At 49.1% G+C, this 16,615-nt stretch overlaps 2 protein-coding genes across 2 annotated transcripts; one reads left to right on the top strand and one right to left on the bottom strand.

Annotated features, from left to right (window-relative positions):
- Positions 1-1,019: 1,019 nt before the first annotated feature.
- V2A60_004379 (DNA primase subunit PRI2) lies at positions 1,020-2,758 on the top strand (the record flags this gene model as incomplete). Its single annotated transcript, XM_083255699.1, has 4 exons — positions 1,020-1,209; positions 1,290-1,843; positions 1,924-2,531; positions 2,596-2,758. 4 exons carry the CDS (start codon positions 1,020-1,022, stop codon positions 2,756-2,758), a joined length of 1,515 nt encoding a protein of 504 aa, XP_083111825.1.
- A 6,583-nt stretch (positions 2,759-9,341) lies between these two features.
- On the bottom strand, positions 9,342-9,719 carry V2A60_004378 (uncharacterized protein; the record flags this gene model as incomplete). The annotated part of the gene is made up of 1 exon (XM_083255698.1): positions 9,342-9,719. The coding sequence occupies one exon, from the start codon at positions 9,717-9,719 to the stop codon at positions 9,342-9,344; it is 378 nt and encodes a 125-aa protein (XP_083111824.1).
- Between the last annotated feature and the right edge of the window lie 6,896 nt (positions 9,720-16,615).

Genomic DNA, 16,615 nt, shown 5'->3' with positions numbered 1-16,615 from the left:
TTTCATCATGTCATTTAGTGTTTCCATCTCACCGGAAACAATGCCATTGCCGGGTTCATCCTTCATGGTCGCGTTATATTTAGTCTTCCTCTCGGCACACACGGACTGATGCGCGGGGCACACCACAACTTGGCGTGCGATTGGCGATATTGATAGCCCGCCAGTCAGGATGTTGGATTTGTGCCTGTTCTATTTTGATATTGAACATCTCTGGAGATGGTGTTCTCCGGAAATGTACACATTAGCGGAGCAAAGTCACGGCCCTGGAGAAGGGGAGAAGAGAAAACAGGCCATATTGGGCGAGCGATCAACTTGACCCTCTTGGAGTCTTGTGCCAATTGGCCACTGAGTAAAAGCTCCGGACGCAGTCGTCTCTGCAATGATGCTGATACATGATAGGTATACCAATGAGCCCCAGGAAGAAACTGCAAGGTTTGAAATGGGAAAATGCATTCGATGTATTCGAATTCGGCTCATTTTTGCCCTGCAGTCCTTCATGGGTTAAGAACCAGAAGCTGCAACAGGCTAGAATACAGCCAATTGATGTAAATTGCCCCTCTTCTTACGGAGAGAGTCTTTTGATAACTCGTGTGCCGGGGCAGCACAAAGCGTGCGAGTGAGGAAGCCCCCCGTGAGAGAGGCGCGGTTGGCTTGTCAGGCGAGTATCGTTGGGTCGATGGTGTCAACTTACGCGCAACGCATAGCGAAATATTGAACAACAACGTAGTGCCGTTGAATGAAGCGTCATTTCGCCTGGCAATTTTGAAGTGGGAACGCGCAGCTTTGTGTATGTACATGGCGGCGGGCAGTCACGTAAGGCTGTTTTTGGTGGCGCCACAAGCAGCCATGCCACACTAAAGTGGCGTCGCCCTTAACGCGTCAAGTCGCGTCTCCCACAAAGGGCTCTGGCCAATCCCCATCTCCATAATCATCTTGTCCATCTCGCTCATTGTCCGCCCTGTTCAACAACAGTTCACGCCTGTTTGTACATACGGCGCAGGAGCTCACATTTGACCACCATGCTGCGACAAGACTTTAACCGCATCGACCCTAAGCGGCGTACTGTCATCGATCACCGACGCAAGCAATTCGCGACAGCCCAGTACAAGGAAGCCGAGTACAAGTATCGCCTCAATTTCTATGCAGACCCTCCGACGGCAGACATCACTCTCGAGCAATTCGAGCAATGGGCCATCGACCGTCTCCGCGGTACGTCGCTCTCTATCAACTCTCATTACTTGCCGCGGGCGCAGCGAGGATCAAGACCTAGAACTAACTCGATGGTGCAGTTCTCGCCGAACTTGAAATGTCCTCGCTTCGCAACAGGTCACCCGACGAGACCGCCTCGCACATGAAGCCCATTCTCGAAAAATACCTGCCGCTCAACTCCAACTCGTCGTCATCGACCAAGCTCGCGGCGCAGCGCCAAAAGGACCACTACAGCCACTTTATCCTGCGGCTGGCCTTTTCGTCGACCGAGGACCTGCGCCGCCGCTTCACGCGTGTCGAGACGATGCTTTTCCGCCTCCGATTCGCCAGCGATGACCTCTCCGAACGCTCGGCCTTTGTGTCCGGCCTCGACTTTGACTGGTGGCACCCCGTGTCCGACGAGGAGCGGCGCGAGTACGCCGCTGAGCTGGCGGCGATGACGAGCACCAACCGCAAGAACGGCGGCAGCAGCAGCGAGGAGGATGGCTGGTTCCGTGTCGACTGGGAGCGTGTGCCGGACCTGGTCGAGAGTCGTCGCGTGTTTCTCAAGGCTGGCAAGGCATTTGTCCCTGTGCGAGAGCAGGCGAGCATGGTGATTGCCGAGTTTTCGACGAGACTAGAGAAGCAGTTGGCAGTATGTTTACCCGAAACTGTTGCAGGCAGCCTGCAACGGCAGACATGCCGGTTTATCGGAAGCATCACTAACCACCACAGCTCACCGCCCGCGCACTTCCACGCCTCGACGAAGACGACCGCCTGACGCCCATTCTCAACCACTTGTCGAAGAACTTTGCCGCGCCCGACGCGGCCTACCTGTCCAACACGGCGGCGCCCGACGGCGCCGTGATATCGGCTGCCAACATTGACAGCCTGTCGCAGCACTTCCCGGCGTGCATGTCGCACCTGCACCGAACGCTGCGGCGGGATGCGCACCTCAAGCACTACGGGCGGCTGCAGTACTCGCTCTTCCTCAAGGGCATCGGGCTGAACCTGGAGGAGGCGCTCGCGTTCTGGCGCGGCAGCTTCCACAAGATCACGGACGACACCTTCAACAAGGAGTACCGGTACAACGTGCGTCACGCGTACGGCGACGTCGGGGGCGACTCGAACCGCCGCGGCGGAGGCTACAGCCCCTTTAGCTGCCAAAAGATCCTGACCGAGCACCCGCCGGGCCCCAGCGAGGCGCACGGCTGCCCGTACCGCCACTTTAACCTGGAGAACCTGACGGCCCTGGTGCAGTCGATGGGCGTCAACGACCGCGGCGTGCTGCAAGGCGTCAAGGAAGACAAGGACACGCAAAAGTACCACATGGCATGCAACCGGTAAGGATTGACTTGCTACCCCTACCCAATAAAGGGAAAACGAGAGACTGACTCGAGAGCGCAGCGTGTTTGAGCATCTGCACAAGCAGGAAATCAAAAAGGCCAAGGACGAGGGCATCATGACGGCCAACCAGCTCGAGACCATTGTGCACCCCAACGAGTACTTTAAACGCAGCTACCTGCTGAAGAACTTGGGGAAGGAGTCTGACGCCAAGATGGAGGGGTGACGTGTGTGTGTGTGTGTGTGTATCTGTCTGTACATGGTTTGAACGCGTCTATGATTTTTTTCGGTTCATATGAATATGGAGTTTGCTGGCGTTGGATATGGCATCTTGCATTTTGTCTGGGAGGGCATGGTAATTATCATAGTAGTGTAGGGCATGCCGATGGTCTGGAAATATATATGCTCTTACAAGACTGCTTTGTTCCTCCTCTACTCAGTGTTTTTTTCTCTGTCCCACTACAAGCACATGTTTGCGTGCGTTTCTTCGACGCAGTTTGGGCACCAGAATTTCCGGTCAAGTACGACAGCACGTCTCCAGCAAGTCGACCATGGGAACTTGGCCACGCACAGATGGAGATGTAATCTCCCGCCTCTTTCAATGGGGGGGAGTCGACGCCATCGTTTTGTCTGCAAAGGTGTCTCCTCTCTGCCAAGTTTGTGGTCGTCGTTTGCCTACAGTCTCCGATTTTTTTTTAAAGACGAAAACACAACACACTGAGCAGCATGTCGTTGGAGGCGCGCCCGTCTCATTCTTTGCTGACGTCTTATCGAGGCTATCCTTGTTCCCCCATGTATGCACCACCTCTTCTTCTCGACATACTGAGAAGTTCTGAGCGTCTCATCGGGCAAGAAAAAAAAAGCCACCGTCCTGCACGGTGACGAAATGTAGTCCGATCCATCTCTTCAACTGCTGCCCTCTCTGCTTCTATCCGGTCAGGTTTTTTTTTTCTGGTCTGAGTGAATGAGACGACGACAAGCTATTTTTAAGGTTATAGGGCTGGGCGAATGACAACAAATGAGGATACGACGGTGGAATCGATTCACTAGCAACTTTTTTTTTGGGGGGGTTTTTTCTCTTTTTGGTTCTATTCATATCAGTTGGTTATTTTGTTGATTGTTGTACTTGCCGAGGCTGCGCTGCATTGCCTCTTTGGGAGATGTAGTGCGAGACTATTGTCCCATGTACAGGAGTATTCTGTATAAACACTCTTCACCAACACATCTCTGACCCTCAGCAGCCAGCCGTCTTTCCGCTGCTTTTTTTCTTCCTTGCCTTTTTTTTTTGTATGATCGTGCAAGTTTTGCGCTACTGGTGGTTTTCTCCATTGCTGTCTCTGCCCTCATCCCACCTTGGCAGCTTCCATTGGGTGTGGCTGTAGCAAGCCAGATGTAGCCGCCATAGAAAGAGACCATTGCTTTTTTCTTTTTACACCTCCGATGGAGAGAAGAAAAAGCAGAAGAAGGATAAAGTAGTTTCGTTGCATCGTATGTTTCTTTCGTCTCAGACGTTTCCCTCTTTGCCCAGCCCCCTTTCTTTTTCTTTTTCTTCTTTCCTCTTTTCTGTTCTCTGCCCGGTTTCGGCTGCAAAGGCATCCGGACGGCCCGTAGACGCGCGACGATTTGACACATGGCCAAGCCTCGTAGGAGAAAGAGAGGAGGGGGGGTTACGGTGTGGCATCGTCTCAAGATGCAAAACAACTAGAGACACGGGCCAGCTACGTGGAGGGATTTTTTAACCTTATTGATTTTATTTTCTTTGCTACATTGGCATCTTGATTCTTCCCCCTTTCCTACCCGTACCAACTTGAACCGTGATACCAGCCCCCCCCCCCCCCCCCCCCCCCCCAAAAAAAAAAAAAGAGTAGAAACAGCGCATGTTTTGGGCTTGGTGAAGTGAGACGTTGGAAGGAAAAAAGAAAAAGAAAAAAAAAGTCTTTGTTGGTCAAAGCTCTCCTGTAATGTACACCCCCCCCTCTCGAATGGAAAGCTTTGGTCAAGGCAGACACAAAAAGAAGAGGAAAAGAAAGAAAAGAAAGGTCAGAGAATTGTTACACGTGCCGCCCAAAAGAAACCTGGCCGGAAACGAGACAAGAACAAGAAATGATGCAGGGGTTTTCTTTTATCGAGTTTCGCATCATTGACACTTGCAGAGAGAGGTTGCATTATCGATTCGGCGGGCGGCGCGCGCGCACGCACGATGCGACGCACGCGAGCGGCAAGGCTGGACCGGTTCTACCGACGGCGGCGTTCGGCTGGCTTTCCGGATGTGCGCTCCCAACACAGTTGCATGGGCAGATGATCTGCGCTGCTAAATTACACCATTGTCGTGCAAGTATCAACTGTGATTTCGGGGATATTTACAAGTCGATATTGGATATTTCCAGTCTATACCTTTTCCTGTCTGCCACCTTGCTTTTTTCTTTCCTTCTTCCTTTCTTTCTACTTTACTCTTTTTCTCTCTTTCTTTTCTTTTTTTCCTTTTTTTCCTTTCTCCTTTTCCTCCTTCTCTATTGGTTTATTTTCCTAACCTCGGCTGTCTTGTAAAACTGCCCGTCGCCAAAGGGGCCGTGCAACCCCCGTCCCTCTCCCCCCGGCGCGGGTCCGATGGCAGGCGAATTGTTGCTCATCACAGACGCTGCGATCGAAGCTCTTGCGCAGGCATCGCAACTCGGGTCGGTAGTTTTTTTTTTTTTTTGTGGATTGCGGATCTGTTGGAAAATCGATAGTACCTGGCTTGGCCGGGCCAGACGGGCAAGCAGCAGGCAGGCCGGAGGGGGGAGGGGGTTGGGTTTCCCCTGGTCGCCCTTTTTTTGATCCTCCGGGCCTGGAACGTTTGGTTCGTCAACGATGGGATGTGATTAGTCGGGCGGTATTGCGGTCTTTGTGCTTCCGAAGAAGCCGGGAGATGCGTCTACACAGCCCACCATCACCACTCCATGTGTAATATCACTGTTCTCGTTTGCCAAGACGCATTTTTTTAAAAGAAATATAATAAAATAATTAATTAATTATCCATGTTCCATCTTTTTGGCATCTTCTTTCCCGGTTCCGTGAGATGCAAGGACAGGTGTGTGTCCGCTTCTCCCGCTTCTCCCGCTTCCCTCTCCATCTCCGGACTTTCCACGGACATTTTGGGACTGGTTAAATGTCGAACCACTAGGCTGGCACTAGGCTGCAAACCGCGTCAGCGGCGGGAATAAGACAAGAGAAGAGGAGAGAGAGAAAAAGGATAAAGTGCGAAAAGAGAAATTAAGAAAAGGCTGATGCCTTGCCTTGTTTTTCCTGTAGGCCGAGACGGCGCAGAGAGGCGTAATGCTAGCGACGAGGCTTACATGCATACGCAGCCCTAATAAAGGGTAGGCTGTAAACTCTCTAGGCTGGGCGTTTTGGCTTGGCTTTAAGAATGTCTCCGAGCGTGGGCGTGTCTTTGTTTTTTTCGAATTAAATTTGCCCTCGTCTTTTCATCTCGATTCTGACAACGGCATACAATGATTTTTTTTTTAAAAAAAAAAAGTCCGCTATCTCGGCCCCTCCTTTCGTCTCTTGGCAGATGGACAGATGGATGGTGGAATGAGGGAGAAAAGAAGAAGAAAAAAAAGAGGATAGTTCCATCTACAGACTAGCGCAGAATAGAACAATAAACGGCCCTTTTCTGTTCTTGGACCTCTTTCTCTTTTTTTTTTCCTTTTTTTAACGGATATTCAGTCTCCCTTCCCCGCTCTCGCTTGTGGCTGTCCAGGGCGGCGGGCTGGGCTGGGCTGGGCTGTAAGTCGACCTGGGTTTATTAGTGACGAAAATAGCAACATTGGCCCAGTTGGGCTTTTTCTCTCTTTTTTTTTCTGGGCCTACCTAACTCCCCTGGTCGTGTCGTGTGATTTTTTGCTTCTATTCTCGACCTAAACTGACCGAGTTTGCAGTAAGAAAAAAAAAGAGAACAGAGAGAGGAATGAGGCTTGGAAGCGAGCTTGCGTGTGTGTGTGTGTGTCTGCTTACTGGTATAAAACCCCCGTCTCACGGAACCCGGCAGCACGGACACAACAGACAAACGCACGTACGTACTTGGCATTTTTCGCGCAGGCACAGCCTCGTTCATCAGGCCACTCCTACCAATGCCCAGTCCAATACGAGTGTTTCGAGTGAGTCAGCGTGGGTTGACTGCATTGGGTATCTGATTCGAGCCAAGACAGAAGAGAAAGTTTCCCAATGTTTTAGAGACAAGAACTCTCTTTTTTCTTCTTTCCTGTGCATAAAAAAAAAGAATATCGCATAGTGAATGAAAGCTGACTCGATGCATTTCCTTGGCAGATGGGGACACTGTAACTCATCGTTCTAGAAGAATCTCACAATCTCTTTTCACACACAAAGGTGTATCGCTCCTTTTTCTTTGGATGTGGTCATTGTAATCATGATAACGACTGTCATCACTTTTTGTAGCGTCTCACTTTTTTTTCATTTCTCTTCTCCTTCTTTTCTCACCGCCTACCCCATTTTCTTTTATTCCTGTTTATATTACTCTTCTTTTTTTCTCTCTCTATAAAATTCTTATACAGCCCATGTGGCTTGACATGAAAAGTCATGGCCACCTGGGTTGGCTGGCCTCACTTTACGCCCTTGGCTTTTCTTTGTTTCAGCTTCTGTAACGGGGGGGGGGGGCAGCGTCCTTGACAGCCAGCCCGAATATGCATAACTTTGAAAAGAGAATCCAAGCGCAGACACGCATAGAAGAAGAGAAAACAAAAAGTACGCAAGGACCAAGGGTATTGTTTTCGTTTTTTTTTATAAAAAAAAAAAGCTTCTTTTTCAAGTGCGCGGACAGACCTGCCCTTTGACGAGTCGTCCCAAGCCCATTTAGGGACAGGATTTCTTCTTCTTCTTCTTTTTTTTCTCCTTTTGTTGCTTTGGTTACAAAGCTTCCCACTTAACAAGAACAAGTTATAGCAACTCTATAGATAAGACGTATAAGAGAAAAAAAAAAGAAAAAAGAGGTCGACCAAAGGTGCGGTTCTAGAACCAACAAGAGGTGTACATATGCGGCGTACTAACAAGACAAAGAAACAACAAAATCAGGCGATGCGCACATGTCAGCCCACGAGGCGACAGAAAGGCCCAGGACGACGCCTCTTTTCCCCGGCACAGGGGGGAAAGGGAGGGGAGGCTTGTCATGATTCAACTTGTCGGGAATAAAATTTCCAAATCTTTCCTATTGCTTTTTTTTGTTTCTTCTTCTAATCTTGACACAAACATAAAGTAATGGCGTGTTTTTTTTTTTATAAAAAAAAAGAAGCAAAAAAGAAAGAAAGAGAGGCTACTTGGAGTAATCGGTAGGTACCCGAGAGCAAATGAATCTCGTGTAACCCAGGCTGCCAAAAATTGATCAAGCCCATGTCTCGGACTTTTGCTCCACTGGCATACCTAGCTGACTGTACGTAGATTATTCATACAATTTTCATTCTTTTACTCCGTACATTATTTTATATCCGTAAATCCGGACGTACATGCGCATGGAATACTGGTAATATGGGCGGCGCGCCCGCTGCCACATTCATGTCCCGAGGTGGAAATGAACATGCAAGAGTTGAAATGAGATTGAAAAAAAAAAGGCATCTCCCCCTACTAAAAAAAAAAAGAATAAAAAGAAAAGACATTGCCGAAAGATTAAAAAACTCATAGAAGTAACGATTGGAAATAAAAAGTAATAAAAAAAAGCGAATGGTATTGCTGGCTATGCGCCGATTGGTATCTCTCAAGTCTATATCGCTAATAAAAAGGCATCAAGAAGAAGAAAAAAAGAAGAGAAAAAAAGAAGTTTGGCATGTACCAAATAGAAGAATAAGACACTGAAAAAAATGTTGCCGAGACATGTTTTACAAAACTGTCCGAGTCAAGAAGAAACAAGTGTCAAGAAGAAACAAAAGATTCCCCAACGCGCAGCGTTAAAAAGAATAAAACAATGTCAGAAAAAAAATGCAAGCAAGCAAGGTACCGGCCGAATGATCCATGTTTCATTTCTCGTGTATGCAGGCGTGAGCGCATAACGAGTACTCACTCGCATGCGCCGTTGCGTCGACAGGGGGGGGATGCTGGCGACATGGACGGCGTCTCATTGGGTCATCTGCTCTGCAGCAAGGGTGGTGCCGTGAACCACGTCATGATGCATTGGTGGGCGTGCCGAGTAGAGATGCTGGCGCGCATCGCGCAACAAGGCAAAAAAAGTTGTCCATCGTTTGTCCTTGTCAATCATGTCTCGGGTGGAAAACGTTTCAACAGAATATTGGTTTCCGTTCGTTTTGGATGGTTCTGACTGGGCCGCCAGGGCACCTTGCGTGAGGGTTGCATGCCAGTTGAGACAGGGGGGGCAGGCTGCATGTCGATCAGTTGCCTGGGGTGGCAAAATATTCAGAGAGCAGAAAAGCAGACATCAGCGTCAAAAAAAGAGGTCGTGAGAATTCTTGATCCGGTGATGGCGACATGGAGTCGAGCAAAGAGACTTGCGTCGGGGCGTTGTATGAGGGAGACGGCAGAGATGCAAACTGTTGGTGTGCTGGTTCAACCATGCACACATGGTATGGATGCGAGGGTATGATTCGTCTTGCGCACTGATGCTAGGCGCGGCAGACTTGTCGTGTTGAAAAAAAAAAGCTTGGTATGCTGCATCATCAGATTTATGATGGAAAAGACGTGGCCGCACCCAGGGTCGTATACGGTGCAGGCGTGTGATGCGGTTCCGTGGACGGAAACAATGGCGCGAGCTGGCGGGCGGACAGGGATGGATAGATAGATATGATGGATGGACGGATGACGGGGATTTATTTGTAGCCGACCGTCTTGGCGCAGCGCTCGCAGTAGTAGAGGTTGTGAGAGATGCGAACCATGCCGGCGGTGGCAATGTCGTCGGTGGTGGTGGTCTCGACGGCGCGAGCACAGCGCATGCAGCGGAGGACCTGGACCGAGGCGACGGGAGGGTGTCCGGACGAGTCCATGGTGAAGGCGGCGGCGGTGGTGGTGGATGAGGCGGACGAGGCAGAGTCCGAGTCGCAGGCAGAGGACGAGGTGGTCGAGGAGGAGCAAGAGGACGAGGACGAGGATGAGGATGCGGATGGTCTACCGTACGAGGCGGAGCTGTCTCCCGATGGCATGATGAGGGAGAGGCGAGGAAGGGAAGCGTGGTTGGCGAACTCGGGCATGTGGACTATTTTGTAGTCGTCGGGCTGGTCGAGGTCTTATGCGTGTGTGTGAGATGGCTTTTTGCTGGGACTTGACAAGGCCGAAACTGGATGCACTTTATCCTGCGCTTGACTGTGGGTTGAGGAAGCACGGGCGTTTTTTTTTCTCGTCACCCTCTTCTCTTGGATGTAAAGGATGGTGCAGAATAATAATAATAAAAAAAAACGGTTTCAAAACTTCCCAAGAATGATGACAAGTTTATCAGCGGGTTGTGTGCCACGTCGGAGAGACACGCACGAGTGGGCGAGAAAAAGGGTCCCCGAAAAAAAAAAAGAGCTTCGAAACAGTGATGGAGTGCTCGGATCAGCTATATTGGGCTGCTCAGCACTGACTCGAGTTGCACCTCTCTCTCTTTTGATGTTCCTTGTCTGATGCGGAAATAGGCAGGTATGCGCGTGCGAGAAGCGGGACAACGGAACCGAGGCGCTCGACGATAAGGGGTCGTCGTCGTCGTCGTCCTTGGTGGATGAAGGTTGTTAAAAACCAAGATTTCGTTGGCTTGGTCTGTATTTTTTTGGTCCAGGTTCTTCTGTGTGGGAAAGGGACCAGGGGCGTGTAAGAGATATATAGTACTGCAGAAAATTAAAAAAAAAAAGGGTTGAGGAGAGACAAGGCAGTTGAAAGCTCGAACCACTTTGGGCTGGAACAAGAAAAAAAGGATGAGCAAGGGTTACCGATGTATGGATGTGCGTGGCCTTGATTCTCTCTTTTTTGCTTGCAAGGGTACGGAAGATGATAATATGATCTGGCAGAAATGCGGACAAGGATGGTAGGAAAAAGGTGGGAGGGGGACAAGGAAAGAAATAGGTAAAAAAAAGAAAAGGAAAAAAAAAGTCAATGAGAAAGGGGACAAAGTAAAAGTGTACGGAGCACAAGTGAGTATGGAGTAACTGAGTAGACAGCTAAAGAGCGAGGATCAAGACGAGGAATAAGATTGCAAGGGGGGGCGTGTGGCTTTTGGGATGGGAAGGGAAGGAGAGGAGGGGTGGGTGGAGGGGGTGTCTTTTTTTTTTTTTTTTTTTTTTTTTTTTTAACAATCCGGCTTCTTTTTTTTTTCTCCCCTTCTTTTTTCTTTGGGTTGAAGCACCAAAGCCAAGCAAAGCATGGCTCGTCTGCCCCCCCCCCTTCTCCCCTAAGCCACCCCAAAAATGCCCCAACTGGGCCTAGAATAGCCTGGATACCCTCCACCTGGTCCGTTTACTCAGCCTGCGATACTTGATACAGTGCATTGAAGCAAGGCCTCTGAGCAGGTGTCAAAGCATGTGCATGTATGTCCCAGGGGCGCTGCCAATGCTAGCCCACGATGGCCCTTTTAATTGCCCCGTCATGCGTACCTGTCTAGATTTTCTTTGTTTCTTTTTCAACACTTTTTTTTTACTTCTCTCTCGTAGCTTTCAACAATTGTGCTCAACATATTGTAACAGACATGGCCTAGACGACCATGTTTCTGCCAATTTGCCAACTCTATTCTGATTTGTTTTAAAACACACACATGCACACAAAAGGGAGAAAAAAGACTTTCCCTTGTCTTCCATTCTCTTCTCTTCCTTCCCCTCATCATCCAAACCATTTCTTTTTCTTTTCTCGTAGTCGCCGTGATATCCATCATGTCATGGACGACGGTGCATGGGCTTGGGCGGCCCACACACCCGGGAGCCCATCGGCGCTGCCCGCCGCGACTAACGAAATAAGTAGCTGTGACGCGGTGGGAGGAGCTGCCAAGCCCTTTTTTTTATCAGCAAGTTGGACTTGTTTAGTTACTGGTGCAGTGACGGTAAGTAGCAGTGGTAGACTGTATCAGTAGTATCAGTTACTTGTCCGGCCCCGGTCCCTGCCCCCTCTGCCCATCCATTATGAGCAGGGTACCCAATACGATGCCCAGCATCCGTATAGAAGTGCCTGGATGAAGCTCCGAACAACTGAGTAATTCCCATGGGGCGCCAGCCAGCCAGCTGTGTGGGCGCTGTGACTCGAACTCGGCCGGCATGACCGCCCCCGGGCCCCTCAAAAGCAGACAGACAGGCAGACGTCTGGCATCCAGGCGGCCTAGCAGTCAAGCATTGATGATGGATGACCTGCAGGCTGCAGCTTGCCCAATACCAACCGCAGTCTTTGAGATTCGGTGAAAAAACAATGACCGCCCCTCTGCTTTTTTTATGCATGCCATGGCTGCCCATATCTGACGATCCCGTTCACTTTGGTCGTGTTTCTATTATTTTTCTATTTCTATTTTTATTTCTTCTTCTTCTGTCGCCTTTGTTTTCTCGGACCGTTTTCTGCCTGGGACCCGGCTGACTGGGTAATAATCCAGCCTGCGCCCCATAACAGCCTATGCTACTGTTAAGAAACACAGCAGGGCAGAGCCGCATGGCCAAACGCCCTACAATCTAACTTGCCTGATTCAGTCCAGTCCAGTCCAGTCAGTAAGCCAGCCAGCCACCAGCCAGTCAGTCAGTCAGTCAGTCAACTCGGTCAGTTGGCATTCACACGCTATCAGCCATCAGTCGTGCACCACAGTGTGGGTGGGTAATAAACGGGCTCAATCAGGGCATATAATACTTGCAGCAGCAAACCCTCTTGAATCAACAGAAATAAGTATCCCATGCCACCGCCATCGAACGCGTGGCACACTCGGTTTCTCTGGTCTTAAAAAAGAAAACGACAGTTGTCAAACATGAGCATTCTAAATTAAAACAAAAGGATACTGCAAAAATAAATTGCCCTACCCTGCCCTTTTTGCGCTGCCCCCCCCCCCTAGTTTACCTCCTTCACGCCTCACTTTGCTTTCGCGTCCTGCATCACCTTGTCGTCGTCGTCGTCGTCGTCGTCGTCGCCTGTCGCCTGTCGCTTGACCAATGCGGCCTAGCATGGCATACCATGGCATGGCATCTTTCAATTTTTTGCCTGCCCCCATGTCTTTCTCTCTCTCTGCACTACATGTACACCCCATCACGGCCGAGAGACGGACATGTGCAGGCAATATTGGCCAAGCAGCCAAGCTAGCAAGGCCTCTTCTTATTATTTAGTGCGAGAGCGAGGGAGCGGCCCCGTTCAAACCGGGACTTTGCTGGCCCCGTATGTAGCGCTAGAGATGCGCCGGCCATCGATCCCCAGTACCGCCCATCTGCCTATTCAAGCACTTTGGCCAAGCTCTAATCTGTGAGATGCACTCCAGACTCCCTCTCCCTCTTTCTGAAGGGGGGGAAGAGGGCAGCCGTACCCGTAAGCGTTGCGCATGACTAACTTGCGAACCGCCCAAGAAATCCAACCCGTCACATTACGGAATCGGAATCGTGAATTTTGCTACGATATCTGATGCTCCCCCATCTCGATGCCTTTTTTTTGGTGCATCGGAAGAGAGGAAAAAGAGAGATGAAAAAAGCATGTGCCAAAAAAAACCCCCCATATCATCACACCCTGACACGAAAGAAAAAAAAACGTTCTAGACAAATGGGGGGCCATGAGAGATCACGATGTCTTTTATCGGTTATTATACTTGGTTTTGCAGTTCTGTAGTTGTAAACCCGCCTGGACCAATAACTCGCAAATACCAACTCTTGCAGTTGCGGCGTTTGCCTCTTTCGCTTCTTCTTCATCTTCATCTTCATCTTCTTTATCTTCTGTTTTTTATCTTCTTCTTTTATCTTCTTTTTTTTATCTTCTTCTCTATCTTGACCACCCACTAGACCAAAAGCCTAAACAAGGCTCGCACTCCCAAAAGAGGAAAAAGAATGCCTTCGGAAAGCTACTTGGATGACTTCTCTTTTAAGGTTTGAGCCAAGGGAATAACGCAAGCCACGACACAGCTCACCATGGGTTCGTTGGAAAAACTCCATACCAGACGGGACACGTCCGTGATCAGCACGGCTTGCCTATTTGGGTAGTCCTGAAAGCCAAACCATCTTCGTCGCAAGTCCCTTTGGTTTCGTTTTTTTTTTCTTTTTTTTTCGACCTTTCATTTGTTTGATCCTTCTTTTCAGTTACACTTGGCTTTACTTGATTCCTTTTTTTTTATAGAAAATTGGCCTTGGCTGCTACTGCATGGTGTTTGAAACGTTGGCCAAAGTAGCATCAGTCTCGTCTTCTTTTTCTTCTTCTTATTCTTCTTCTCGCGCTTTCTCTCTCACAAGAAAGAAAAGGCTCTTTGGCTGTGCTAGTATACTCTGTGTATTACCCCAAAACTACAGACTACGGAGCAGACCGGGAGAAGACGAAAAAAGAAAAAAGAGAAAAAAAAAACTGGCATCACCATTGTCTTACCCTTTTCTTCCAGGGGCAGCCGGACCCAAGACACGCACATGCCTGCCTGCGCGCCCGCCGTACGTCGTGAATCACCATCGTTGTTGTTCAAATCAGTCATCGGAGACTGGGAATTACTTTACCCACAACTGCCCGATGCGCCCTTGAAACGGCTCGCCTTGCATCGGTGGCACATTCTTTTTTTCAAACCACATCTCGTTGCCAAGACACCTTCTTCCCCCTTTTTTTTTTCTTGTTACGCATTCGGGATTTTTTTTTTCAATCTCTTCTCCGACAACACAAAGGCCACGTCGATTGTATCTAGAGAAGTCTTTTTCCTTTTTTTTTTTTTTTTTTTTTTTTTTTTTTTTGGGTAGCAACATGTGCACAGTAGAAATCCGTGGTGTAATGTACATGCACGAGCAGAGCATGCGTCTCTTGCACCTGTAAAGAAACCCCCCAACCCCCCCTTCCTCCGAGACAGAATAAAAGAAAGAGACAGTTAGGGCCATCTAGACAATTTGGCAGTCAAAGAGGCAAGCATGCATACTTGCCATATCGAGATGGTCTCGCGGGGGTGGCGAGGGAGGCTGGCTGACTGGCTGACTGGCTGACTGGGCCTTTTTTTTTTTGTTACCGCCGACGCCGCGCCGAAAACCAACCCCCCCCCTTCTGGTATGCACCAGCACGCCTTTCACGCTTTGCATTCTCACCGCGATTTTGGTTTTTGTCACGAGAAAAGGAAAAAAAGGCAAAGTTGTTGAGTACATCACTTTCGTCTTGATTGACTACATCTATGCGGTTTTTTTTTAAACTTTGACCTTGTATTTAGTTCCCGGAATGAAAGGGGCCAACGTCTCTTCAACATGGCCGTCTCAACTAAAACCGGACGAAAGTTGCCAGCGGCAACGTCCATCTGAGCTCGAACCACGCACGTAACCCGTTTCGTTTTTTATTCTTTCTAGTGTAGAAAGTACTTACTCTGTATGGATAGAAAAAGTCAGCATACAACCCTGTCTGTCTCTCTCGCCCCCCCCCCTCTCTCTATTTTGTTCTTGACATGTTCTTTTTAGCACGGCGTCCATCCGGTCTGGAACGAAACTTGATCCCATCTCCGCAAATCGCTCCTGGGAAAGATTTGACCCAATTTTAATCATCATTGCCGCTCTTGTTGTCCTTTTTTTTAGGGGCAAGTTACTTTGATTGTTATTTAGTATCCGTACATCATTTCAATGTCTTTTCATTTATTCTGCTCGTGTAACAAGGTGGGCAACCCAGGGGTGGCTTATTTACGAACATTGGGCATCAACGTGCAAGAAAGTGGCCCCGAGCCGCTGATGAAAAAAAAAATAATGAAAGAAAAATTAATAATAAATAAAAGGCCGTTTTGACAGGTTCGTCAAGGAATGTATGTGAAACGCGCCACGCCCATCACACTTGTTACGTACCACCCACCCACCCGACCAAAAAAAAAACCTATATCACAATTACTTTAATATCGCGCAAGGCATCTGTCCACCTTCCTCCTTTCCGAGTACGTGGTGCCTAATATTTTTTTTATCTTGTTTGGCAGCGGAGCTACGAACAAGGTCTAGAATCTCGGCACACCCCGGCCAGCGATTGTTTTTTTTTTCAACTCCCCACACAACTTTTGGTCGCTCCAAAACCGGAGGGCAACAGCACGGGTAATTACAGTACTGGGGGGGGCAAGGGGGGAGAGGAGGAACACAGCAAGTTGAAGCAGTCGTCGCATTTGTGTGCATGGCATGCGCAAAGGGTGGATGGATGGATAATAAGCAGCATGGCGTCGATCGCACAGCCGAGTCCCGCATGGATGCATATGCCGACGAACCCCCTTCTGGACGGTGTGGATGATTTTTTTGTGGTCAGCAAAGGACGTTTGTTATTGGAGGCCTGCCGTGTAATGTTGCTACTGAGTACCTGATAGGTTTGCTTGCTGCCTTGAATGAGGGTGGCGCCATGCATACCGAGTATGGGAAACTGACGACTTTCCCATATTACGAGGCACCGGTTTTGTTTTTATTAAGATGAAATGAGCAAAGTCGAAACACTCTCCCACCAGTGTGCGCCCGCCACCGCGTTTCTGATATACAATAGAGATTTTTCTTCATCATCTGCTTCGTATAGAGATCGACTATCCTATAGTAGGCACGCGCTGCTGCAAGGTACAACTGGGGAAGGGGAGGCCACAAAAAAAAAGGGTTCCTTGGACAGGATCAGATCATGTTCAGTGGCGAAGCGCTGTCCAAAAGCAAAAAAGAAAAAAAGAAAAAAAAAGTCTGGGCAGGCAGTCGGCCAGTCTAATTGAAGGGGGTTCGTGGGGGTGGACTAAACTATCCCTCATCCATATTTAACCTCCCTCCTCCAATGATCATCCCAACCACAATGGGAAAGAGAGTGGCAACCATCAAGTGGTGATCGAGTGGCTAGTCTTGTACTCTGTATGGAGAGGTGTTGTTGGAGCTGAATGGTGGAGATGTGTACATGTGTGTGTGTGCCGATTTTGGGGTAGCTGTGCGCTTTTGCCTTTCTGCCCTTGTGCCGTTTCGACCTGTTGACAAGCTTCAAGAGTGTTCCAGCAGTGTTGATCCAATAC

The sequence above is a fragment of the Cordyceps javanica genome, chromosome 3 (assembly GCF_051103115.1).
Source record: "Cordyceps javanica chromosome 3, complete sequence".
Lineage (NCBI taxonomy): Eukaryota > Fungi > Ascomycota > Sordariomycetes > Hypocreales > Cordycipitaceae > Cordyceps > Cordyceps javanica.
This window is presented reverse-complemented; position numbering and strand designations above follow the sequence as displayed.